This window comes from Bombyx mori, chromosome 20 (assembly GCF_030269925.1).
Source record: "Bombyx mori chromosome 20, ASM3026992v2".
Classification (NCBI taxonomy): Eukaryota; Metazoa; Arthropoda; class Insecta; order Lepidoptera; family Bombycidae; genus Bombyx; species Bombyx mori.
This window is the reverse complement of record NC_085126.1, coordinates 9760054-9786450: the sequence shown is the minus strand read 5'-3', so window position 1 is coordinate 9786450 and position 26397 is coordinate 9760054. Positions and strand designations below refer to the sequence as shown.

The 26397-nt window shown below is 37.2% G+C and overlaps 1 protein-coding gene and 1 long non-coding RNA gene across 3 annotated transcripts; one reads left to right on the top strand and one right to left on the bottom strand.

Annotated features, from left to right (window-relative positions):
- Positions 1-1788: 1788 nt before the first annotated feature.
- On the bottom strand, positions 1789-22776 carry LOC101739591 (transient receptor potential channel pyrexia). Of its 2 annotated transcripts, none has more exons than XM_012690360.4 (11): positions 22606-22776; positions 17441-17573; positions 16638-16835; positions 14571-14788; positions 10671-10852; positions 8541-8722; positions 7932-8160; positions 7306-7464; positions 5603-6718; positions 3336-3596; positions 1789-2733 (listed from the first exon to the last, which is right to left on the bottom strand). In XM_012690360.4, exons 1-11 carry the CDS (start codon positions 22619-22621, stop codon positions 1879-1881), a joined length of 3549 nt encoding a protein of 1182 aa, XP_012545814.1. In that variant the 5' UTR covers positions 22622-22776; the 3' UTR covers positions 1789-1878. The 2 variants fall into 2 exon arrangements, with proteins under 2 accessions (XP_012545814.1, XP_004926185.2); XM_004926128.5 differs by lacking the exon at positions 22606-22776 and adding an exon at positions 20648-20987.
- Positions 11255-14400, top strand: LOC101736524 (dynein light chain roadblock-type 2). The gene is made up of 4 exons (XR_002430500.3): positions 11255-11407; positions 12696-12774; positions 13916-14016; positions 14186-14400. It is a non-coding gene; the product is annotated as a dynein light chain roadblock-type 2 (long non-coding RNA).
- Positions 22777-26397: the final 3621 nt, after the last annotated feature.

Genomic DNA, 26397 nt, shown 5'->3' with positions numbered 1-26397 from the left:
TTGTCTCCTGTAGCTACTTAACACATGCGGGCGGCTGCCCACACATCTAGGCAATAATAATAATAAAATCATACTCATACACTACATACATACAAAAAATTACTTTACTCTTGTAAGTGTAAATTCAGTTATTTAATTCAAGTTAAAACTTGACGATGTCTTTCTTATGGAATATTTTATTATAATTATATATTATTACGTGTAAATCTATATCTTCTATCTATATATATAAAAATGAATTGCTGTTCGTTAGTCTCGCTAAAACTAGAGAACGGCTGTACCGATTTGGCTAATTTTGGTCTTGAATTATTCGTGGAAGTCCAGAGAAGGTTTAAAAGGTAGATAAATATGAAAATGCTCGGAATTAAATATAAACGTTTAGGCCTTTTATTTATCGATTGGGGCACTACGAAGTTTGCCGAGTCAACACTCGTAGTTAAAAATAAAATACAACTAGTTGTAGTTAAAAATAAAATACATTTTTTTTATCCTGCCTTGCTACCTCGATATTAAATCAGCATAATAAAACTATTCTATTGTCTTATCATACATGTGTAAAATTTAAAGATCATTCAGCTTAATATTTTATACTTTGGACAATACGTGTCCAAAGTATAAAATATTAAGCTTAATAAAAATGGCCTTAAAACTTCCGTTCCATAGAATGATAGTGATCAAACTGATAAATGTATTTCAGAAAGAGGCACAGTCTATAAAACCAATGATAACACAAAAATCCCCTGCCTTCAACACGAAGCCACAGCTCAAGTATCCCCCGAATTTATCATCATAAACGAAGCAATTACATACATACACATTTATATTAAAGTCACGTATTAACGAAACCAACTATCATAACAAATCATAGAACTCATGCCGGAGCCGATAAAACTGTTGAATACAGTATACAAAAATTGGCTCTGTTGAACTGAACAAAATTAACCAATTCCACTTGGACTGTAAGCGGTAATTACTGAAGTGAGCTCGTAACGGAAAACGGGGCTCCGATTGTGCTGGACGTTTAAGGTCGAAACGTGCCCTGAATTGTAGCAGACGTTCTGTAGCTTTGTATTTGTAGAGTTGAATTAAAAAAAAAAGAAGCGATAATGAGAATCGTTGGTCGTTATCCCAAACAGAATTAAATTAGAATTAATATAAAGTGTGCAATCTTTTTTTTTTATCCTACCTATGCTGATAGCCTTAAGAGGCTATATCACTTTCGCCCTAACATGTAGGTGAGCTCACGGGGCTCAAACCGGAGTGATGCTAAAACTGGCCCTAGCAAGAGCAGTGCTTTGCAGAATCTACCACCGGATCGGAAACGTGACCCACTGAGAAGATCCGGCGAGAAACTCAGTGGGGTGTCTGTGGGTTAATTCGCTCGTCGAGCCCTTCGTCGCAAGCGACAGGTTCGACGAGAACGGTGACCGGTGCTTGTGGCACCTAAAAGCACCGTTAATGGATCGTGAGGATCCATAATGACTGCAATCTTTAATAAAAGAGAACGGTACTTCATACCTTAAAGAAGACTTATGCTTGATAAAGCACAGAGTTTTGCGAAAATTACATGATGGCACACAAAAAAAATAACATTTGAACCGCATCTATAAGTTATGTTGTTGACTGTAAAGTTGTAGAAGTGAAGGTCCTTAATAAGACATTTAGTCAGGATATTCACTAAGATTATTTATTTTTCACCAAAAAGGTTTCTATTCAAAAAATCCTAAAAAGGTTAATAAATAGCAAACCTCGGCGTATGGTTGAGGGTTAAATACTTAAAACACTATGTTTTTTTTTTGTCATAACTTAATACTTTATTCTATTTTTTAACAACTCCTTGGCAATTACAAAAACGGTTTAAAAAAATTGTAACAACGATTATCTACCCAATTTACTTTCTAATCTGCTCAAAAACAATTTTATAGCTTCGATTTCTAGCGACATCTGATCCATTTTAACGTTTAAAACATCAAATTTCGACTTCGATTCTGTCGCATACACTTTCGCCTCGTTCTTCATATCCTCCACAGCATCATCAATGTCATCTAAATGTTGAACTATTTCATCGTTCTTCTTAACATTTTTATCTTTAATCAAATCCGGATATTCTACAGCTTTCACGACTTTGTTTTTAACGATGACATCGTGCATTTCATCCATTAAATTCCTAAAGTGTTGCAAGCCAAGTTCATCGTCCATTTGCTTCTTTTGTCTCTGAGCTTTATTGAATATTTCATCTCTTATTCTGGATGGCAGCACCTTAGAATACTTCCACCTTGGTTTCCCGGGACTCAGAGTCATAACCGGTGGTACGTTACGTCTTTTCTTAAGTTTCTCATTGAGTCTTCTCGGTAAAGTCTTACTGAATAATTTATTGTAAACTAAAGTGTCTAATGTTCCCAAAAATTCTACTTGTTTGGCCAGCCTCCTTATATTCCCTAATATCTCTAAATCATTGATATCGTTAACCGCTACACCGACTAGTAAATTCATTAAGACAATCGCCGCCAATATTAGAAACACTAAAAATATTATCCGGACTATAATCAAAGACGTGGCCAATTCTTTGGAATGTGCCTCGTCGAAGAGGGCCGCGTAGTCGAATTCTGATGTCATCATAACTATTGTCTTAACCAGAGCTGCCCAAGGACCCTCGAAAGGCATTTGAGAGCGGAACTGGATCATGAAGCTTAGTGCGAACCCAATTACAAGGAAGGCAAATGTTAGCAGAATCTGTAACAATTTGAATGATTTAAGTTTCAAAATAATCTCTTATTTATTTAGATTTATCATTGGATCTTATAAGCACTCAAAAACTGTTACACAAGTGTATCTGTAATAATTAGATTGCATGAAATACCAATGGCATAATTTTTTTATTTTTTTATTGCTTAGGTGGGTGGACGAGCTCACAGCCCACCTTTTGCTAAGTGGATACTGGAGCCCATAGACATCTACAACGTAAATGCGCCACCCACCTTGAGATATAAGTTCTAAAGTCTCAAGTATAGTTACAACGGCTGCCCCCACCCTTCAAACCGAAACACATTTCTGCTTCACGGCAGAAATAGGTAGGGTGGTCGTACCTACCCGGGCGGACTCACAAGAGGTCCTACCACCAGCAATTACGCTAATTATAATTTTGCCGGTTTGATTTTTATTACACGATGTTATTCCTTCACCGTGGAAGTCAGTCGTGAACATTTGTTAAGTACGTATTTCATTAGAAAAATTGATACCCGCCTGCGGGATTCGAACAGGACATTCGACGTCTTATCCTTTAGGCCACGACGACTTCAAAATACTATACCGATAATTAATTTAATAGTTATTACCTTGACGACATTCGAAGCGACTTTACCGAACATCAAAACATAGTAACCCCAGTTCGGAAATCTGGACAGCAAAAACATCATTTCCAGCCAGGAGAGCAACAACGCCACGGTGGCCACGTGTCGAGGCCAATCAGCCTCGTGTACAGAGACGACCACCACTGTATACGGTAGTATAACCGCTAAGCCCAGAGACCCGAATTTCACCCAAGTTTCCAGCTGTAGGAAGTACCTACTACTTTTCACGTTCATATACAGGACCTCCTGGAAAAAAGAATAGAATTTAACTCGTCGTACGGTATAATGACTTTAGTAACATTAAGAAATTGTTTTAATTATTATTTTAAATGATCAAATGTTGTTTTGATAAATATCACAAAAATTTAGGGTAGACGCCGTAACGCCAGAATATAAAATGGCGGTACGTGGACAGAGTCGTCTCAGTACTCACAGTCAGGCTCAGGCAGTCAGTCTGTCAGTCAGGCTCAGGCAGTCAGTCTGTCAGTCAGGCTCAGGCAGTCAGTCTGTCAGTCAGGCTCAGGCAGTCAGTCTGTCAGTCAGTCTCAGGCAGTCAGTCTGTCAGTCAGTCTCAGGTAGTCAGTCTGTCAGTCAGGCCCAAGCAGTCAGTCGTCAGTCAGGCTCAGGCAGTCAGTCGTTAACCGGTCGGTCAGTTGAAACGAAACTGTCGGCTTACCCTGTCATTGTGAAAATTATTTGTTGGGAGTTTCAATAAACTTATTACAATTATTGCAATAAACTCAGTCCCACCAAATACAATTGATGACGGAACTGCTCATCGGCCATTCCTGGCGCCGCCATATATTATTTTTTGAATACTACAATTAGAACTGCCCGTAGATTACTACAGTTGCCGTAGTAATTAGCGCCAGTGACTGTTTCAGCGAAGGCCGTAAATTTGATTCCGAGATCATGCAAACATTGTGATGAATAAATTTATTTGGTCTTTATCAGATTCTTTAATATCTGTACACGTTTATAATGAATATTTATATCTAGGTATGTATATCGGTCCATGGTACCCAGAGCACAGGAAACCATAGTGCGGAGTCAGATGAGCATATTATATGATTTGGCCTTTATTTTATTTACGCCTTCTTATCTGGTCAAATTTGGACAGTGACAGGAGAGGTGGATGGCAAACGTCCCAGAGGACGCAGTCCCACGAGATTTTCAGACCAAATACGATCTTCTGTAAACATCAACTTCCACAATGCCCTTCATGATCGCAGCAGATGGAGGGAAATCGTACGGGAGAAACTGATGCAGCGGGGGAGTCACGACCCTCAGTAATGAGGAAAACGACGCGAGGAGGAGGATCTGGACAATTTTTGTCTCCAATCTCATCGACTGCAAGGCTGCGTTTGCCACGTACAAGTTAAAGTGTGAGGTTCGTATTCACGTGTGGAAATTGCTTCGATTACAGCTCAAATTGGGTTTATCACACGTGTGTTGCAGCAGACGCGGATAGATAAAGAACGCATCACACATATATTTGGCACGCTTTATTTCTACTTTACAGAACCGCGATATATTTAAACGGCCGTCTGGTGTAGTGGCAAGTGACATGGTCACTACACAAGGGGGTCGCGGGTTCGAATCCCGCCAAGAGAAGATATTTGTATGATAAATATAAATTTATTTTCCAGGGTTATAGATGTATATTAAATATATGTATGTGTATAATAAAAATCTTACATTTATATCCGTTATCTGGTACCTGTAACACAAGTTCTTTACGAACTTATCACGGGACCAGTTAACGTGGCGTGATTGTTAGTAAATATTTATTTATTATTTATTTATTTATTTATATGCGACTAATCAAATATAAAAGCCCTTTTTTTAACTACGAATAATTTCAAATGTTTGTCGTGACCAAATTTCAGAAAATTCCTTGTAAACTTATTCAAACTAAACTATCTAATGGCATTCAGGCCGTAAAAGCCGCAAGCTATTTAATTTCAATACCCCAATCTGTTAAATCAGTAGCTACATAGGAGCGACAGCGTGTATTGTTGGCAACCCAACAAAATGGTATCAAAACCCTTTTTTATTGTTATGGTTGTGGTTTTTGACATTACTTTTGAATTCTGAATTTTGGAATGTCTTAGATTTGTCATTCTCTTTATTCGTACGCGAATTATAAAATTTCCAAAAATAAAAATTTTATACGTTCAATCTTCGCGAATTTATTTATCAAGTTCCTTGCCCTAATCCTAATCCTACAGTCCACTACATGTATAACTCACCTGTAACAATATCAAGCTGATTGTCGCATACACTACGTAGCTCCAAACCGTCGTGTTCAGCCAAATAGGAGCAGGAACTTTCGTGTCTTTGTAAAAGAAAACCGACACTATGAATATGGTAAGCGACAGCACGAAGAATCCGTAAACGAACATTATTGTATAGAAGAACGGCAACAAAGCTTTCCATTTGAGATACAGGAAGCTCTCGACCAACGGATGTACCAGGAGCTTCCTCTGTCCGTATCTGTTGCCGGTCTTCAAAAGCGCCTCGATCACTTTCATCTGTTCCATCTCGCAGACTCTCGGCATCAATATACCGTAATCAATCGTGATAATACAGTTCGGATCCTGGAGGTCCTGGCCGTTACTAGATATATACGAGTCGAATACGTCTTCCATAAATTCTGTCGGTTTTGATAAATTATGAATGATCATATCAATGGCCGTTCGCTTGTATTTCTTCGGTCCGTCCGTATGTCCTGAGAGATCGGCTCCCTCTTTCAGCAGTAACGTTATGACATCCCTGCTGCCGTGATGGCTAGCCGCGTGCAACGGATACCAACCAAGACTATTCACTTCATATATGATGGTCGTATCGAATTTCAACAGGATCTTTGTTATTTCAACGTGATTACGAACAGCGGCGATGTGCAGGGGAGTTGATGCTTTATGTGGACTACATGTAGTCCTGAGTCGAATGTCAGCGTTCTTTGAAAGTAACAAGGAAACGCAATTCTCGTGTTTGTTCGCGACCGCGAAGTGTATTGGTCCGAAGCCTCTCCTATCTCCGGCTGTTAGGGAGTTAATCAAGTTCCTAGTCACAGCTTCGTCGTAATCTAGTAAATATTCTAGTATATCTAAATGCCCGTAATCGGCTGCGACGTGTAAGACGTTAACGTCGCCGGGTAGTGCGATCTTCATGGAGCCACCTTCGCTAATGATGTGTTTGACGCATTCTAAATGTCCGTGAATTATGGCCTTGAAGAGAGCGGTCTCGCCTTCTTGGTTCTGATAGTCGATTGCGTCTTTTTGCTTAGCAACGCTAAGGATTTCGTTGAGCACGTCTAAGTTACCGAGAGCTGCGGCCGAATGAATAGGAGTTTCGCCGTCGTTGGCCTAAAATAAAAGAAGACCAGTAGAATACAGTAGAGTATACTAATATACAAATTACTTTACTGATAGTAAGACCTCTTGTGAGTCCGCACGGGTAGGTACCACCTATTTCAGCCGTGAAGCAGTAATGCATTTCGGTTTGAAGGGTGGGGGCAGCTGTTGTAACTATACTTGAGACCTTAGAACTTATATTTCGATGTGGGTAGCGCATTTACGTTGTAGATGTCTATGGGCTCCAGTAACCACTTAACATCAGGTGGGCTGTGAGCTCAACCACCGATCTAAGCAATAAAAAAAAGCAAAGTAAAAGAGAAAAAGTACAATGGTCGGTATTATTGCTAAGAACGACAGCTTCCAGACTACAATTAAGTGGTCAAGAAACATCTAAGAAAAGAAATTGAATAATATACAAAATATTTTTGATTCTTGCCGTGATTTTTAAGCTTTGTGTTCTACTGTATTTAAGAACTTAGTCAATATTAATTAATTCTTCAAGACTACAAAGCTTTCCTTTCTTCACTAAAGTTCTGGTACAGTTGCTCATCATCAGATATACCAACGAGGCAAAGAGAAAGCGTCACACTATTTACCGTCAGCGTAACGTCAGCGCCTGCCTCCAATGCCACACAGACACCTGGCACCCACGCAGCCTCGACAGCAGCCTGTAGGACTGTATGCCCTTGACTGTCCTTCACATCCACTACGGCCGCCATAGGATCCGCGTTCATGTAATCATAGTTTGCCAATACCTGCAATTGTTTTTTACATTAAAATCAACTAAAATTCCAGAAATTTATTTGCAACATTATTCGCATTTGTTCACATTTTATGATTCGCTTAATTATTTTGTATTTGACTTTCTATTTTTTATTTAATCTTTACTTAAAATAAATACAAAAAAATAGCAAATAAAACTCCAACTCCAACTCCATTACATCCATTCCAACTCCATTACAACTGAAGATGAATGAAAATCTTCTAACCGAATGTTCTATTTAATTTATAGATTGCTAGACGTCTTTCTGTACCTATATTGTGCGATAGTAATTGGGAATCGGGATCCTAATACAAATACCCCACCACTCACCTTAAGACATGAGATCTCAATCGTATTGTACGACGGCTACCATCAAACCAGAATGCATTTTTTAGCAGCAGGAATATCCAGAATAGTGACACCCACCAGTGAAAGTCCCAAATATCTAAACTATCATACCTGCAAATGTTCCTCAAGTTTTTTCTTAACGCAGACATGCAAAGGTGTCAAGCCCGATGTATTTAAGCATTTCACAGAAGCACCTGCATCTAAAAGCTCTCTGATAGCATCCAAGCTTTCTAGCTCTACCGCAGTATGAAGAGGAGTGTCCAGGTTGTTTAGACCACGAGATCTCATGGTGTTGTATCTTCCACCAGCCTTCAGTAGCATTCTGATGACTTCACCTAAGCTGGATTCGGAAGAAGTTGCAATTATTTTGATAATATCCTGCAAAGCACCCCACGCTTTTTCTACAATAAAATCATTTTTCTTACACTACTTTTAAATCAAATTTATTTTCTATTTTTTTAGTTGAATTTTCTATAAAAGCATATTTTGTTAGTTTTTTTTAAACTATTATTTATTTTTCATTTTTTAGTTGAATTTCAATTATTTCAATGTATAATTTTTTTTTTTTTTTATATTCAATTTTCATCGGTCCTTAATAAGTATACCAAATTTCGAGTAAATCCGCCTACTTGAAGGGGGTCAAAATCATGTTCAAAGATTCCGTTACATACTAACTTACATACGTCTGAAGCTAATAAAAGCGTATTAATAATATCTTACTGCTTAACGTTCACTTCTTTTTTGTGATAATAAGCGTAGCCGGCGACGTCTAAAGGAGTTCGGCCAGCCACGTCGCAGATGTTGGGATTTGCACCAGCCGCCAACAAGAGTCTGGTGCAGTGTCGGCGGACGCAGGAGGAGGCGACGTGTAGCGGCGTCCAGCCTGCTTGGAATAGCTTTATCTGAAGATAATTCCAACGTAGTCAGTGGAAAACCTTATGTTGAAATCGATATTATGTCTTCACGACAAAATCATGTAATAGTGTATCTATTTATTTATTTTCTAGAGCCCTCCAATAAGACACATGACATAATAAGCAAACAGCAAAACGTGATGTCACATGTGTCACAAATCCAAAATTTTATAAAAATACTTAAATAAGTACATAAATACACTAAGAAACTGGCTTCTGGAAAAATACACTTAAATAGCAATACCAACAGAACAAATAAAAAAGATTTTGTTCTTTAATTGGGTTATGTTAAGATAAAATAATAATATAATTATAGTATCATCAATTGTTGATGTGTACGCCAATTTTAAAGTTGGTCCAACGTCTTAAATTAACTGACAATCAAGTTGAAAAATAACGTTACATAGATATAGCCAATGGACTTATAAAGACAAGTCAAACCAGTAAAAGCGTGTTAGTAAAAAATAAGCTAAAAACAACAAAATGTATTGTGAAGCTTGTGACCAAACTCCCACACTGGCCAACACATTAGCAGTTTATTAAAACCATTCACGTCATGTCAATGATTGCTTTTGATCATCAAGAACACAAAAACCCCAAGCTCACGCAAGTGCCTTTTGATAGAAAATTAAATTGGATACAAAATATGTATCTGTTTTTTTTTATCTGTTTTACTGGTGGTAGGACCTCTTGTGAGTCCGCGCGGGTAGGTACCACCGCCCTGCCTATTTCTGCCGTGAAGCAATAACGCGTTTCGGTTTGAAGGGTGGGGCAGCCGTTGTAACTATACTAAAATCTTAGAACTTATATCTCAAGGTGTGTGGCGCATTTACGTTGTAGATGTCCACGGGCTCCAGTAACCACTTAACACCAGGTGAGCTGTGAGCTCGTCCACCCATCTAAGCAATATAAAAAAATAAAAATAAAAAATCTTAATTTCGAAACACACTTTTTTAAAGCAATTTGGTAAATAGCACTTAGATAAAACCAAACCACGCTTTTCAATATCCATCTGTTTGTCGTGGGTAAGTTCCAAATAGGCTGAGCTAATTCCGAAGGGACTTTCGTTGAAAAACAGAGGATTTCCCAAAATATTTAGACCAAGTCCTGTGCCGAAAATTTGCACACTTCCTGTGGCATAGCTGTAAATCGATTGGTTTACTATTTTAACGGGCGTTTTATTTATTTATTACAAGGAGAACAAATAGCTAACTCAACATAATATAATTACCTGTATTACCTGAATTATCTATAGTTGTGTTAGCATTTAGTGTTAGCTCAATGTATATGATATATTTTGTGCTGGTGTATAACATTTTTGTACCCAATAAATAAATAAAAATAGAAACAAAATGCGAATTAACGGTTAATATAAACATGTTATAACACTAAAGAAACAAAAACAAAGAAATCTATATATATAAAAGAAAGTCGTGTTAGTTACACTATTTATAACTCAAGTACGGCTGAGCTGATTTGACTGAAAATTGGTGAGGAGGTAGTTTAGAACCAGGAGAAGGACATAGGATACTTTTTATCACATTCCCGTGGGACGTGACATAAAACGTGGTATAACAAAACGCAACTGATATGGAATAACAAAACGCAACTGACAGCTAAACGTAATATATTCTATGGTTAATTATAGTAGAATTTTGAAGTTGACCGGTTGATGTGTTTGAAACAAACCGTGTGGCCGAACAAAGTTCGCCGGGTCCGCTAGTAAAAAATTAAAAAAAAACCATCAGCAAGCAAAAGACAACAGAAGCAGAAGAAAGAATACACCAAACTAATTTAAGCGTACACTTTTATATAAACGTCACAAATCAATAAAACTCAATCAATCAAATCACCGGTACATGGACCCTTTTTCCCGTCATCACCCAGGAAAAATCTGGCACTAAGCACACTTTCTAGTTTAGAACAAAATCCTTACAGTTCCTCTGATGTCCTTGCAGTCATGGTCGATGTTGTCCTTCCAAGTCTTAGGCAACAGAACGTTCACCTCGCCCAGGTCGCATCTCACGTCTGTCATCTCTTTAATCAAAGGACACAGCTTCCGAACGTCTTCTTCTGTTTCAGACGACATACTCTCGCTTTCCACCCGCTCCTGCATATCTGTAGGTGAACAACAACTGAAGATGTCATTTTTGAAACTTATGTGATAACCCTCAATGCTCAAAATCGCTGAGGTTCAATAGTAGACTATGGGATCATTGTTAAAGATGTTCAAATAAAAATATGAGCTATTTAAATTTTATAAGGCTTTTAAGATTTAATAAACTTTTTTATTATTATTTTAATGCATTGCACAATAGCCATTCATTTTTAAGTTATTTATTTTTAAATTATTATTATTTATATTTTTTATTAATATTAGGATATTTTAATGAAGATTATTATATTATTAATAGATTTAATAATCTAAATTTAAATCTATCTAATGATAAACTTCTAAAATCTTGGCTTAATGATTATAACAATCGTAACAAATTGGCATTCAACCTTTTTATTGATTTTTCAAACTGATACTCTTCTGCATAGATTCTTTGAAAGGTGACTTTAGTCATATAGCAAAGAGTATGTAACACTACGTTTTCACATAGTTTCGCTTGAATAACAGTGTGGATACGAAGTTAATTAAAAATAATGGAAATCGCGCAGAATTTCATGGTAATAACACTATATGTTATTATAATATTACGAATAACAACACTGAACCTTCTTCTAAACTAATATATTGTTAATGGTCGGGTCGCAAACAGACTAAATCTATTTTGATTAAAAGTAACACTAATACTATCAATTTAATACAGCTTCCTGTGTCGACCACGAAAAGTGTAAAAGTATTAGAAACATTGGGAATTTGTAAAATGAATGGACACGAAATTCCACGATAAATTTTCTATTATAATTAATTTAAGAAATCTAGAAATATTAGAAACTAGAAATATAAATTTATCCACATGAATCACACCACCGAGCTGTGATCATATAGATGGTTTGATACTATACATCTAAAGACAGATGAGGGTGCCCCAATGGGTTGGAATGCTACCACTGTCGCTCCTATACAACACCGACCAAATGCAGCTACACCATTTCATCTCAAACTTAAAGTAAGACATGTCGTATGACTCCGAAAATCCATTTGTTTGGGTGTCGCTTCAAAGCTTCTAAGTTCGTAGAAACATAGGCATGGTCTTCTTCTTTGTTTCTTTCTTTCCCATTCTCCTCTATCATCCGTCATCTCAACACTCAATCTCAATCTCATAATACATTCACACACTCCATCCATGTCTTCTTCGGTCGACCTCTTCACCAAAGGTAAGTGATTATTCTTAATTTTTTGTCTTATAGTAATATAGTCATCATTAATTATCCTGCCCTTCTCCCAATCACCTGGGGTCGGCGCAATATGTTTTCTCCTTCCATAAACTTCTATCAAATACTATTTCTTCGCTCACTCCCCTCTTACCCATATCGTCTTTCACGTAATCCATCCATTTCTTCTTAGGTTTACCTCTTCCTCTATATCTTTCCACATTCATAGTTAACACTATCTTATCAACCTCATTTTCATTCCGCCTCATCACATGTCCATACCATCCCAAACGCGCACTTCTCAGCTTCTCTGTCACAGGTGCCACTTTCAAACTTCCTCTAATATATTAATTCCGTATTCTATCCATTCTCGTTACTCCACACATCCATCGCAACATTCGCATCTCTGCTGCATGCAATCGCCTTTCATCCGCCACTTTTGTTGTCCAACAACCTGATCCATACAAGACAGCAGGCCTTATTAAGGTCTTATATATGTTCCCTTTTAGGGGAAGAGGAATATGTGAGTCACATATGGTGTCACATATGGTGTCACATATGGTGTCACATATGGTGTCACATATGGTGTCACATATGGTGTCTTATAGTAATATAGTTTCATAGATAAATCTTTCAGGGTCCCGGCGCGACAAAAACTATGAACAGGATAAATGAAAACGCAAATGTTGTCGGCACCATCATTGTTAATTGTGAAGGTCGAATCTAATTCTTAATTGTGACTATTATTATTTTTCTTCTACTTTATGGAATTCTTCTTTCTTCCTCAATGAAAGAGACACAAAAACGACGGCCCCTAGTTACCGGTCGCCCTGGCTAAGTGGTGCGATGACCTCCGAACGGTGGCCGGCAAGAAGTGGATGAGAAGAGTCATAGACCGGGCTCAGTGGTGTGGATTGGAAGAGGCTTATGTCCAGCAGTGGACGACTGTGGGCTGATGATGATGACGATGACGTTGACTTTATGAACGAACATACGAGGTTCATCTCGTTGTGTCAGTACCTACGGGCCTTTAGACCTAAGATACGCATCATCCCGGTATACGCTCTCTATCTATTTATATCAGAGGTCCCGAGACTTGTAGACATAGACAACATTGCAAATTTAGAAGTTTCGGTGAACCCCCTGCAGCTAAATTTATTTCCACCTAAAACTGGACAAAAAGGGTGTAGTTACTAAAAAAAACACTTCATTTCTTTTTACCCAAAACTGGACGAAAAGGGTGTAGTTACTAAAAAACACTAAATTTCTTTCTACCTAAAACTGGACAAAAAGAGTGAAGTTACTAAAAAAACAGGGCACAAAAAATCAATAAAATATCGAAAACTTAGTACATTAAGAAAACCCCCTATGGTAAAAATAAAAGGAAAATGTAATTATTACACTGTTATAATTTACAAAGAAAGCAAATAAAATTTTCGTGGACCTCTTTTTTGGCACGCCAACGTAGATCTCCATTGCGTCTCCCGTGGACCCCTGGGGCTCCACCTGGACCAGTTTGGAAAAGACTCCGAAAAGGCTAGACCGATTGCGTAGAATTTTTTAGGGAATCTTCAGATTGGCCAAGCGAGTGACCCTGAGTTTCATAGCAATCAGATTAAAATCAAATCAAAGATCCGTCAGCAAATCAGGCCAGATTCGACTAATTTTTAATAAACATTCGTGTATCAACGCTGGTGTTCCCCAGACCACAGTTTTTAGAGCAATTAATTTCATGAGATCTTTTACGAAAAATTATCGCATTGATTTCGCATTTTCAAGGTTTACAATTTGAATGAATCCGTTAAATTTATGTGTACACCCTGCCCAATGGCTGTAACGTTCAGTTTAACTTTTCAGGCTTCCCAGAGACGACTACGTTGGACAGTCTGACTGCGGCCACATACTCAACTCACATGAGAAGCCTTTCGCATCACGCTTCTAACGCTTTAAAAGAAGTTGTTAGTTTATTACTGACTACATTTTAGTTTGCTTCACTGGGGGCGGACTAGCTATCGTACCACGGTTTTAAATGGTTACCAGAGCCCAGCGATATCGCACCGATAATCCACCAGCCATGTGGTCCGCGGTCCCTCGATTCCCAATATCAAAGTAAGTAATTGCTTTCAGGACGTTACCGACGAGCTGGTGGTTCTGAGATTGGTGACAAAGAAGACAGAAGCCGTGGTTGTACCCGATACCGAGTTCCACCTTATTGTAGTCATGCGGAGAGCGTAATATGTTTCTTAAGACATCACTAGGCTATGCCTTAAAAACTGCGCGATGCCTTGATAACTTTTGATTTTATTTAACAAATTGTTGTTTTATTAAATGGTTTCTTTTAACGTTTTTCTTTTCTTTCCTATGGGGGCAGACTGACGGGTATCACAACATTCTCCCAGCAGAGCACGTCTATCTCTTGATACTGGACTAAACGATTGCGTCGCGATAAAAATAGACAGAACCGTGATACCATTCAGGGCAACTCGATTTAACAAAAAACACGTGTCCGTACCTTCAGGGAATTCCAACAGGATAGCCACCTGTCTGGCATTTCCAGCCCATGTGGCGAGATGCAGGGGCGTTCTTCCTACCCTGTCGACTCTGAGCTTTTCCGCACCGAACTTTATGAGCAGCGTTAAAGCTTCCCCTCCGGTCAGAGCTGCCATGTGGCACGCAGACACCAAATCGAGACGGCAGGTGGCGTTCGGATTGGCTCCAGAGTTGAGTAATCTGAAAGTTGAAAGAATATCGAAATGTTCTCGGCTGTCAATTTAAAATATATTATATCATTAGCCTGTATCTCTCCACTGCTGGATGTAGGCCTCTCCCATAGTCCGCTACTACGAACGATCCTCCGCCTTCCGCATCCAATTTCTCTCAGCATATCACCGCAAGTCATCGGTCCAACGGGCAGGAAAAAAAAAGGGGGACGCCCAACGCTGCGCTTATCGGTACGCGGTCTCCAGTCCAGAACACGTCTGCTCCATCGGTCATCGGTTCTGCGACACGTATGTCCGGCCCATTGCCACTTCTGCTTGCTAATCTTTAGGGCTATGTAATATTTAAATATCTTATTCAGACTAAAAAGGTTGAGAAGCACTGGCAATTGTGCGTGGTGTAAGGTTTATAGGTGTGATAAGTTCAACTAATTTATCTACATAGTCTGGCCATAAATACTGTTACAATTAAAAAAAACAAAATATTACATTTGAATTTGGAATCTGTCATTTTTATATGATTGCTCATTGAGTTTTCTCATTTTGGCGCCAATACTTTGTACAATATTTTGCGATATTAAAATGGAGTGGGGTGATAAAGAGAACAGAATCGCTGTGATTGCATTGCACAAAGTAGGTATGGAGCCAAATGCAATTTTTAAAGCTCTCCATACGCTTGGTATTAGTAAAATGTCTGTGTACCGGGCTATTAATAGGTGCAATGAAACCTCCTCTGTTTGTGACGGAAAAAGATCTGGCCGTTCACATAGTGTTCGTACGAAAAAGGTGGTCAAAACAGTAAGGGAAAGAATTCGAAGAAATTCGAAAGCAAAAGATTTTATCTCGGGAGATGAAGATAGCACCTAGAACCATGTCGCGTATTTTAAAAGATGACTTAGGACTTGCAGTCTATAAAAGACGTACTGGTCATTTCTTAACTGATAATTTAAAAGAGAATAGGGTGGTAAAATCGAAACAACTACTGAAACGGTACGCAAAGGGAAGTCATAGATAATTTTTGTTTACGGATGAGAAAATTTTTACAATTGAGCAACATTTTAACAAACAAAATGATCGTATTTATGCTCAAAGCTCTAAGGAAGCTTCCCAATTAGTGATGGTTTGGTGGGGTATAAGCTATGAAGGAGTGGCTGAGCCATACATTTGTGAAAAAGGTATCACAACATCGGCACAAGTGTATCAAGATACCATTCTTGCGAAGGTAGGGAAGCCCCTTAACAACACCATGTTCAATAAGCAAGAATGGTCTTTCCAGCAAGACTCATAAAAGTCATAAAGCTCGGTCTACGCAGTCTTGGTTGGAAACGAACGTTTCGGACTTCATCAGAGCTGAAGACTGGCCGTCGTCTAGTCCCGATCTTAATCCGCTGGATTATGATTTATGGTCAGTTTTAAAGAGTACGGCTTGCTCTAAACGCCATCATAATTTGGAGTCCCTAAAACAATCCGTACGATTGACAGTGAAAATTCTTTCCACGGAAAGAGTGCGTGCTTCGATTGATAACTGGCCTCAATGTTTATAGGACTGTATTGCAGCCAATGGAGACCAATGGAGAGTACATTATTTTATTCTATCATCAATAGTTTTCGCAGGGCACGCGATGTGAAGAATATTTTAGGTAATTTTTTACACCTTGGGTTACAATATTGGAGTCTTAGTAAGGATCCCTATTTTTTTTTTTTTTTCAAAAAATATTGTAGCCTATGTCACTCAGGAATAGTGTAGCTTCCAAATTGTGAAAGAATTTTTCAAATCGGTTCCGTAGTTTCGGAGCCTATTCAATACAAACAAAAAATCTTTCCTCTTTATAATATTAGTATAGATTGCAAAAATTGAAAACCTTTCGATTTCCTCTACATTGTGGTTCTCAATGGCCTCAAGCAACTCGGTGTTGAGTCTCCTCAGTCTTCTGTCGCTGCGTCTCCAAGGCTTGGACATGGTGCTGCCGGTGTCTTGTGGAGTGTTATTCACAGTCGAGGACACCGATGAAGGCGTCATATCAGGAAGCGTTAGCTTCGGAAGCGAACGGGCCGGGTTCCTATGGTTAAAGGAATGTGATGGTTCACTGAAGGATTTTCAATACAAAGTTGAGACTGTAAATCTTTATTACACACTTCATAGCTTGCTAAACGTGCCACGCAATTTTATCCGAGTCAAATATGTATATATGTGGGAACGAATATCAAAAGAACTAGTAATACCGAGAACGCTCGAGAAGTGTAACGCCATCTATTATCAAATAGCGGAAACACTCGAAACGACTCATCCTACCGGAAATGTTCTCGATAATTGTTGATTCGCAAAATCTACTACCGCATCGGAAACGCGACCCAATGAGAAGATCCGGCGAGAAACTCAGTGGGCTGTGTCTGTGGGTTAATTTACTCGTCGAACCCGTCGCTTGCGACAATGGGTTCGACGAAAACGATGACCGGTGCTTGAGGTACCTAAAAGCACCGTTAATGGATCGGGAGGATGACGTGTTTTGGGCGACGTCGACTGCTTTCCATTCTGCCCGCAGAATCGGGAATGTAGTTACCGGCGGCCACGATGAGAGGGTTCTCGTGTCGTACCGCTTTATCGAAGTTGAGGTTACTATCAACTACTCCAATACCCTAATAAAACAAACAGCAGAATACTCACGACATAGCATCAGCAAGACCCAAGTTCCTGGGTCGAGCTGGCCGCTGCCTGGCCACGCGACCGTCCACCCCGACTCCGAGCAGAGGCTGAAGATTGTCCTGCGCCTCTTCATCATCAGGACCATTCTCTATATCTGGAATAAAATCAAAATTAATAAGCGCTAACATTGACAAGCGTGCCTCGATGATACCAATGACAATATGAGTCGTCTATTATCAAAGGTGGCAATCTGTGCATTTGGACAAAAAAATGTTATTGATATGTCAATACAGATTGATTTGAATATAATCGTCTCCTTCAAAGAATACGGTTCAAAACCTGCATTAAATAAAGGTTAATACTTAACCTGTTATTTATCTAAGATGTCGTTCCGAAGAGTTTTGTGACTGCTAATGGAATACAAAGTCAATAATTCGTTTTTCTGATTTACCAATAATTGTCCAAAAGTCAGATTGCCGGCTTTGATAATAGTCGACTCATATATCTTATTCTAAATATTTATTGACTAACTAGCTGACCCGGCAGACTTCGTAGTGCCTCAATAGATAAATAAATGACCTAAACTTTTGTATAAAATAAACTTAAAACAAACAAAAGGAAAAACAAAATTGTTATTTTTATTTAATTTCAAGCATTTCCATATTTATCTACCTTTTAAACATTCCCTGGCTTTCCCTGTCCTGGTGAAACTGGAAAGGCCTCCGGGCCACCAGTAATCCTTCAATCATAAAAAAAAAAAAAAAAAAAAAACATTCCCTGGACTAACACAAATAATTCAAGACCAAAATTAGCCAAATCGGTTCAGCCGTTCTCGAGTTTTAGCGAGACTAACGAACAGCAATTCATTTTTATATATATAGATAGATAGATTTGAACGAAAACACAAAATGTTAGCTCAGAGTTCTTATTTCAGAAGCCATAGGCGATATTGATTGATTAGATTTAACTATTGAGGAGAAAAGGAAGTAACTCGATTTTTTAAGCTCACTACATTTAATGAAACAGTAGAATCCGATGTGTTTGTAAGTCGGAGAACAAAGAAAATTGACGATAAAATGTCTGCCTGTTTAATTAAATGCTCATATCCGGAACTACTGCACGGATTTTCGCGTAATTAATTTGGAAAAAGATCCTTGTTTCACGAATATCGGATGTTGTAAAATCTGATGTATAAAAAATTACCGTCATTAAAAGATTTTTGGTATTTACCATTTATTGATAGCGTTTGAAGTTGTATTGCTAATCTATACTAATATTATAAAGCTGAAGAGATTGTTTGTTTGAACGCGCTAATCTCAGGAACTACTGGTCCGATTTGAAAAATTAGGTATTTCAGTGTTAGATAGCCCATTTATTGAGGAAGCCTATAAGCTAATACAAGTGGAGCAGCAATAAATAATGTTTCAAAATATTTTCACTTTCTACGTAAATGAATGAAGTGGGGGGTAAAATTTAGCGTTATGCCAAAGTAAATATTCCACGCGGACGGAATCGGGGGCAAAAACTGTTAATTAATATTGAGGTATGAAAGACTAACTATTTAGTTTACAAGACATTTTTGAAACTTTACAGGAGAGCCATTTAAAGTTTAAAATTTTGGAAAATAATAACAAAATATAAAAATAATGAAAAATAAAACTTCTTCAGCTATTTGAATGGTGTTAATGTAATTGAAGTTTGATTAAAAACAATCGAACTGTTGATGTTAATACCAAATAAAACGCACCTTAAATTAGAAAGATAAATATAGCGTGTTAAGCGAAATGTCGCTTACACCAAAAACCCCTCGATATAATCTATATCTATATTAATATAAATCAAATCAAATCAAATCAAATCAAATCAAATCAAAAATTTTTTATTCATACATATAAATATAAGCACATACTTCTTGAACGTCAAAAAGAACTACCGCCAATTCACAAAAACTAGCCTTTGTCCTGAGAAGAACTGGCAAGAAACTCAGTTTTTTTTTTTTTTTAATATTTGTTTATTTATTTTTTTATATAAATCTACAATGGTTTTTACGGATGTTCCGTTATAACTACTGAACCATGCATCCGATTGACTTGAAACTTGGTATCCATGTAGAAAATACATGTACTTAATGGATAGGCTAATATTGGACTCCCCACACCAGTTGCGGGAGCGTTGATGATGAGAATCTATGTGGGGGTGAGAAATAATAATGTTAATTTTAAATGCCCAGCGAAGCGGACGGGTACAGCTACTTAGTAGTAAATAAAATAAATCGTAAACAAAACACCGGAATGTGTGCACGTGACTCGTTCTTGTATTATGTTCTGATCACACTACACGGATCGCGTTATCTCTTATCAAATTAATTGATAACGCTTCTGTACGTTGTTCCAGATTTAATTTAGCGTTAAATGGCTCTTAAACTAAAGTTTTACCGGCGTGATAAAAATAACTATGATTTTTTTTGTTTTATTGGCCTTGTAGGCAGACGAGCATACGGCCCACCTGATGGTTAGTGGTTAAGCCGCTGCCTACCGTTAAGTATCATTTAATAGCACCATACATAAGCTTCTACTCTTTGTATCGTCTTGACCGTCTTCTATCATTAATATCAATTTTGCTTTAAATAATTATATTATATCACTACATAGTATAAAACAAAGTCGCTTTCTCTGTCCCTATATCCCTATGTATGCTTAAATCTTTAAAACTACGCAACGGATTTTGATGCAGTTTTTTTAATAGATAGAGTGATTGAAGAGGAAGGTTTATATGTATAATAACATCCATTAAATAGTGGAGAAATCAATAATAAATTACAGTTTCCGAAGCGAGGGCGGGTCGCTAGTAAATTATAATTTGCTTTTTTTCCCTACCTAATCACTGGTAGCCTAAGGGGCTATTCCAGCTTCTCGTAAGCGGATATAATTTGCCTAATTAATGGTGGTAAGACGTCTTATGACTCAACCATCACCCTGCCTATTTATGCCGCCAAACCTTCAAAGCCGTTCGAGAAACTATCTTAAATAGGTAATAAGTATCACAAGAGGATTTTAATATATAACCTGATTCGACTACACTTATAATAGCTTAACATGCCTTTGAGCTCATGTCTCAACGGTCGACAGACCTCACGTTACAGTGTCCTCAACCTCAAACGCCTTGAGCTGGTTCGCTTGTACCAAACAATAGTAAATACGATTACAATATTTACGCTATCTAACTTACCTTTGAATAGTGCAGAAATGATTTTCTTCGTACACATAACAAAGAATACACAATTTTATTTTCTGAACACAACATCTACTGAGCTAACCGGTCAACTGGTGATCGAATGCCGCACGAAGACAGCGCACAACCGACAATCGCATCACTGTGTTAACACGATGAATAAACTTGTACAAGGTTAAATTTTTACGAGCCACTTGCAAAACAATAGAGTTGAGTTGAGTACATCATTTTTGACCATAGTCATCAAGAACAGAATAATAACAATGAATTGATTGATTTTGGAACAAAAAAATATGTTTATAATGTACTTTAATTCGATAATTCAGATTGTTCGGGTCTAAAGAAAATAACGTTAAATCGAAAAAAATCTTATTCTAATTTCCCGCCGAATAATCAATAACAATGGGCATTTAGGCGGGAAATTTGTAAGATCCTAAACAATTCCTTCAATTGTAATGGACAATGGTGACGCGCGAGCAGTTACAAGAAATCAATGCATTTCATACAATAATTTATAGTCATGCTAGTATATGCCTGAGTTACACTAGTCTATAATAAAATCATTTTGACTTTAATCAATCATAAACTCTATCTTGGTGTTTTGCTGGACGTAGGAGCGAATTTTTCACGAGAACGCCTGAGCAGGTTAGGACGGACCATTCTGTACCAAATTAGGGCTCACCGCAAAAAAGCCTTCTCTGCACTTTTTGACCGAGCCTCCCAGCCCCGTGAGGAAGGAAGACCAGCAGAAACGGAAGGAGGCTACAGCGGTCAACATTACGACTGAATATATGATCACTTTAAAGATACCAGACATATTCTGCGTCCTGACGCAGTCAAGACCTGTTAAGCCACGGTCGGTGATCCAGGTGGAACAAACTAGCTTTCAAGAACGGCTTGTTATCCACCGCCAAACGACCGCGCTTTGCAACTTTAGATCGCATTCAGGGTGAAGAAAAATAATTTTTGGACGAAAAAATCTATGTCAACAATACGTATGATAACAATAACTAAATATATTACTTAACAACAATATAAAATATATTTGGCAAAAATAGCAATGTCTTCGATACTCATGTCAAGAATACCTATATCAACAATATCTATGTCAACAACGCCTTTAGAAAAAATATTACTTGGTAAATTAGACTTCAAAAGTTAATAGCTCTCAGCCACTCGGTGCTCTGCTCCTGACATTCTATGAATTAGCACCACGTAATGACCTGTCTGCTTTCGTTGGCAAGCTTATAAAAATACTATCAACAAACAGGGTCAATATGCTCTACAAAGAATATCCACTATAACTAGGAGATAAGATTAAAACGTGAACATTGTTTTGAATTTAAATATGTTTGGGACTGGGAAAAGGATAAGTTTTAGGACTCACTCCGTAGATCGTTGATGCACTATTCTATTTTCTCACTGGCGAGAGTTGTGCTGATTGATCCACAAATCACAATTTTATCGTTTTTACACCGGCACCGTGTTTTAATTTTTACACACACTTCGCGCCATTTTTTCACCCGTAGTTTTTATTGTAGTGTCAATAGATGGCGTGGATAGCGGATTGAGGAAATAAGCAAAAAAAAAGTCCCAACAAACTTAATAAATTAGATTATGGAATATGCGTTTGTACCTCATTGTTATGGCTACTGGAGACCGTAGACATCACACGTGAACGCCCTCATCCAGCTTGAGACATGAGTTCCAAGTCTCAGTTTGCCTAAAGGACCATCCTTCACACACCTGACAGCATCGCGGTAAAATTTTCATTGCCTATCTATCGAAAACCTCCTAAGATTAATTTTAAGTATGTTAAAGATATAAAAACACACACAAACAAAGGTACAAACGAATTTTTTTACACACACTAGCGTCGATAGAAAAACGAAAAAGAATTTTTATTTCAAACTAAGCCCAAAATGAATCGGAATAAATATATTTTATATTAATACCTGGATCAGTATACATGTTCACTTAGATTAAGTACATCAGCTCACAATTTCACAGCACATTATGGATACATGTCACATATCGTTGACGAATGATTCACGCATGTACTTTTAAATTTGGTTTGCTATACGCCGATCGCATTATCAATTTTCTTGTAAAGTTTTACTACAGACTCATTGATGTTTAGATACGTCATATATGTATGTACATAAGTTAAAAACGCTTTAAATTTAAAAAAAGTCAACAATTATCCACTTACTTGTAACTAGCTAAAGCTAAAAAAGAGAAAATTATTATACTTATGACATTAATTAAAAAAATTGAGAGTATAAGAAAAATAAAATTATAAAAAAAGGTATCCAGGCGTGATTTAAAAAAAATAATAGATTGGCAGTCAAACCGTAAAATCAAATCAAATCAAAAAAAAATTATTCAACATAAATGAAAGTACATACTTGTTGAACGTCAAAAGAACTATACTACTAACATATAGTTATAAATGTCTATTTTTTTCGCCCATACCAATAACCGCCCATGCCAATATCAATAAGCACCCATACCAATCAGTGCCAATACCAATATCAATAAATTAGAAACTCACTGCCAACCGTAAACAGTTAAACTATATTCAAGTTATTTAATTAACACTCATATACCTAGCATGATACTAAGCTAAGCCAGGGGGTGACATAGAACGCAATAAGCAAAAATCTAAAACACTGTTACACGCTGGGGTTCTGGATAAATAAAACTTCCATCGAACTACGAATTAAAACTCTATTAAACATTTAGAGAACACTTTAAAATTCGTAATTCACTTCTTCCGCTTCGCTTCGGGTGATCCGTTCGCTGTTTCGCTTCGAGTAGATCCGATTACTAACTGCCTTCGTGTCATCGATGTCGATACGACATCCCTAGAATCATCGAGAACACTCCTGGCAGGTCGAGTAGTTTCGATATTTGTTACCACTATTTGATAATAGATGGCGTTGTACTTCTCGAGCATCCTCGATTTTACTAGTTCTTTCGCTTCTGCTATTCGACGGAAGATGGCGTTACTCTGATGGGCGTAGCAACAAAATTTTCTCTAATAAAAATTGAAGACAGATCTAATAGTTTTATGATCTGTAGTCAGGATGCCTTTATCGGCAGATTAGAAGACCCTTACTGGCACTATCTGTAAATATGCGATTCCGAATCTAAGATTATTTGAAATATCTTTGGTTCAATCTATTTACCCTAATTCATCGATGCACCAAGCTCTGGCTTGGCGTATTTTGATACTCAGACGGATGAACGCGCCCACAGCCCGCCTGGTGTTAGTGGCTACCGGATCTCATAGGCATATTTTTTTCTTTTACTGGTAGGACGCCTTGTGAGTCCGCACGGCTATTTCTGCCGTGAAGCAGTAATGCGTTTCGGTTTGAAAGGTGGGGCAGACTTTGCAATGTAAAGACTGAGATAATATAGTGATAATTTTGCTACTTTACACAAAATATGATAAAAATATATTACCTATATATTTTATTTTTAGTTCGATTGATTATCAAAGTGCGTGTTTATTTTTTACACGCTTTATATTAGTTTCACTTGTATGTATGTTTGTATGTTTGTAACTGACTCCTTTAGACGCGATTTTGGCCCACTTTAAACGGCCAGATTTCATTCAAACTTTGTAGATTTATCGAGGACCGATGACAATTCAATAATTAAAAAAAATTGAGAAAATTGAAATTCAACTAAAAAATGAAAAATAAATAATAGTTTAAAAAAACTAAAAACACGCTTTATATAAAATTCAACTAAAAAATAGAAAATAAATTTTAATAAATTTAAATTGAAAATAGTGTAAAATATATTTTATTTAAAGAAAAGCGTGGGATGCTTTTTAAGATATTATTGAAATAATAATTCTTCTTCTTCTGTCAGAAAAATATTTATAACTAATAACACCATGCACCCCACGCTTTTTTTACAATAAAATATATTTTACACTATTTTCATTTTAAATTCATTAAAATTTATTAGTTTTTAAGCTATACTGTACATCGCTGTTCTAAACAAGAAACACAATAAAGTAGCTTAAAAACATTATGTTTGATCTGAGGAATTGGTCGAGATGATACCGACATATCGTTTTTAACATCGCACCGGAGTAGAGTTCATCCATACTACCTGGAGCCACTGCGGTCATCCACAGTGCGTTTCCAGAGGTCTTTTTTGCGACGTACCATTCGGCTATGGAATGAGCTCACCTCCACGGTGTTTCCCGAGCGCTATGACATGTCCTTCTTGAAACGAGGCTTGTGGAGAGTATTAAGCGGTAGGCAGCGGCTTGGCTGTGCCCCTGGCATTGCTGAAGTCCATGGGCGACGGTAACCGCTCATCATCAGGTGGGCCGTGTGCTCGTCTGCCTACAAGGGCAAAAAAAAAAACATTCATATTATTGTCTTATTATATTCGTCCCTAAACTAACGTGACGGTTATCATATATAAGGCCCAAGAACGCACAAATAATTACAAACATTAAGCTAGTGAAGTTCTCGGGGTGAAACTCCTCGAGAGCCCCGTCTTGTGCTCTCTGCCTTTTATTTGTTCTAAAGATAAACATCAGCCTTTGTATGTAAACTTTACGGTAATTCGTTACTACGAGTTCTCACGATGAGTCTTCCTGCTCTTAGGGTTTTTATCCTTCCTGATCCTAGGTTTATTTATTTTGTTTATAGGTTTTGCGAATACGCAAACAACTGAACATAATCTATATATTAATACGTGAAGCAAAAACTTTGTATCCCTTTTTACGAAAATTGCGCGGACGGAGGAGTATGAAATTTTCCACATTTATAGAGAATATAGAGAAGAAGTGCACAATGCTAATATTTTTTTAAAATAATGCATAAAAGATACATTAAATCAATAAAGAAAACATTACACACACTACATACCATGTATTTGACGCACACACGCATGCATACTATTTATTGTCAAACTTTTGTTCTTGACGTCTGTTGTCAAATTGAGATTAAATATTGTTTGTTTTTGTTAATATTTTTATAGTGTAGTCTTGACGAAATTTGTGATTATAGAAGTATAAAATACAATCATAATAGTGTACAAACTTACAATTCCAATGAATTATAGTCGAATTTCGACTACTGCGGGACCTCTAGTTTTATTTATTACATACTTTAAACTATCTGTTATTGGCGATATTGTAAACCTTTGTCTCCGTATTTGGTTTATCGAGATTTTTAACTGGCTTCGTATTTAAATTAATTTCAAGTAATAAGTACTTAATTGAGTCATAGAATCTCTTATCATTTGTCACCATTAAATTTAATCAGTATATAGCATTCAAAGTGAAACGTTGAATGATTGATTTTAAAACTATTTTAGTATCGGATTATTATTCATGAAATTCATTAATTAAAGCTACACATGTTACTAACAGGAAAATTTAAGTTTTTTTTGCTTATTCAATTACGTAAACTATTCATTTGTATAATTAGGATAGAGATGGCCCATGATCGTGTCCTCGTATCGTGTGATCGATATAATTAATACTATTTTTAGAAGACGCCGAAAAACAAAACAAAGAACATACTCTCTACAATGAAAATACAAATGCGTAATAAAAGGCATATCGTATCGTGATGGTTAAAAAAAAGCAACTACTAAAAAGATTGTAGATTAGAAAATTCAGTGCGTACCCCGGATTCTATCAAAAGCGTAATTGAAATCGAAGCTCCACGCTTCGTTCACTGGCGTGACGGTTAGTCATCACAGAACAAAAA

Excerpts from the sequence above, each read along its gene's own strand:
- LOC101739591 (XM_004926128.5), bottom strand. The coding sequence starts at position 20,684 with ATGTGTACGAAGAAAATCATTTCTGCACTATTCAAAG. Across the intron at positions 16,836-17,440 it reads GGTCTTGCTGATGCTATGTC|GAACCCGGCCCGTTCGCTTC; the intron begins GTGAGTATTCTG and ends CTTTAACCATAG. Across the intron at positions 2,734-3,335 it reads TCGCTTCGAATGTCGTCAAG|ATTCTGCTAACATTTGCCTT; the intron begins GTAATAACTATT and ends AAATTGTTACAG.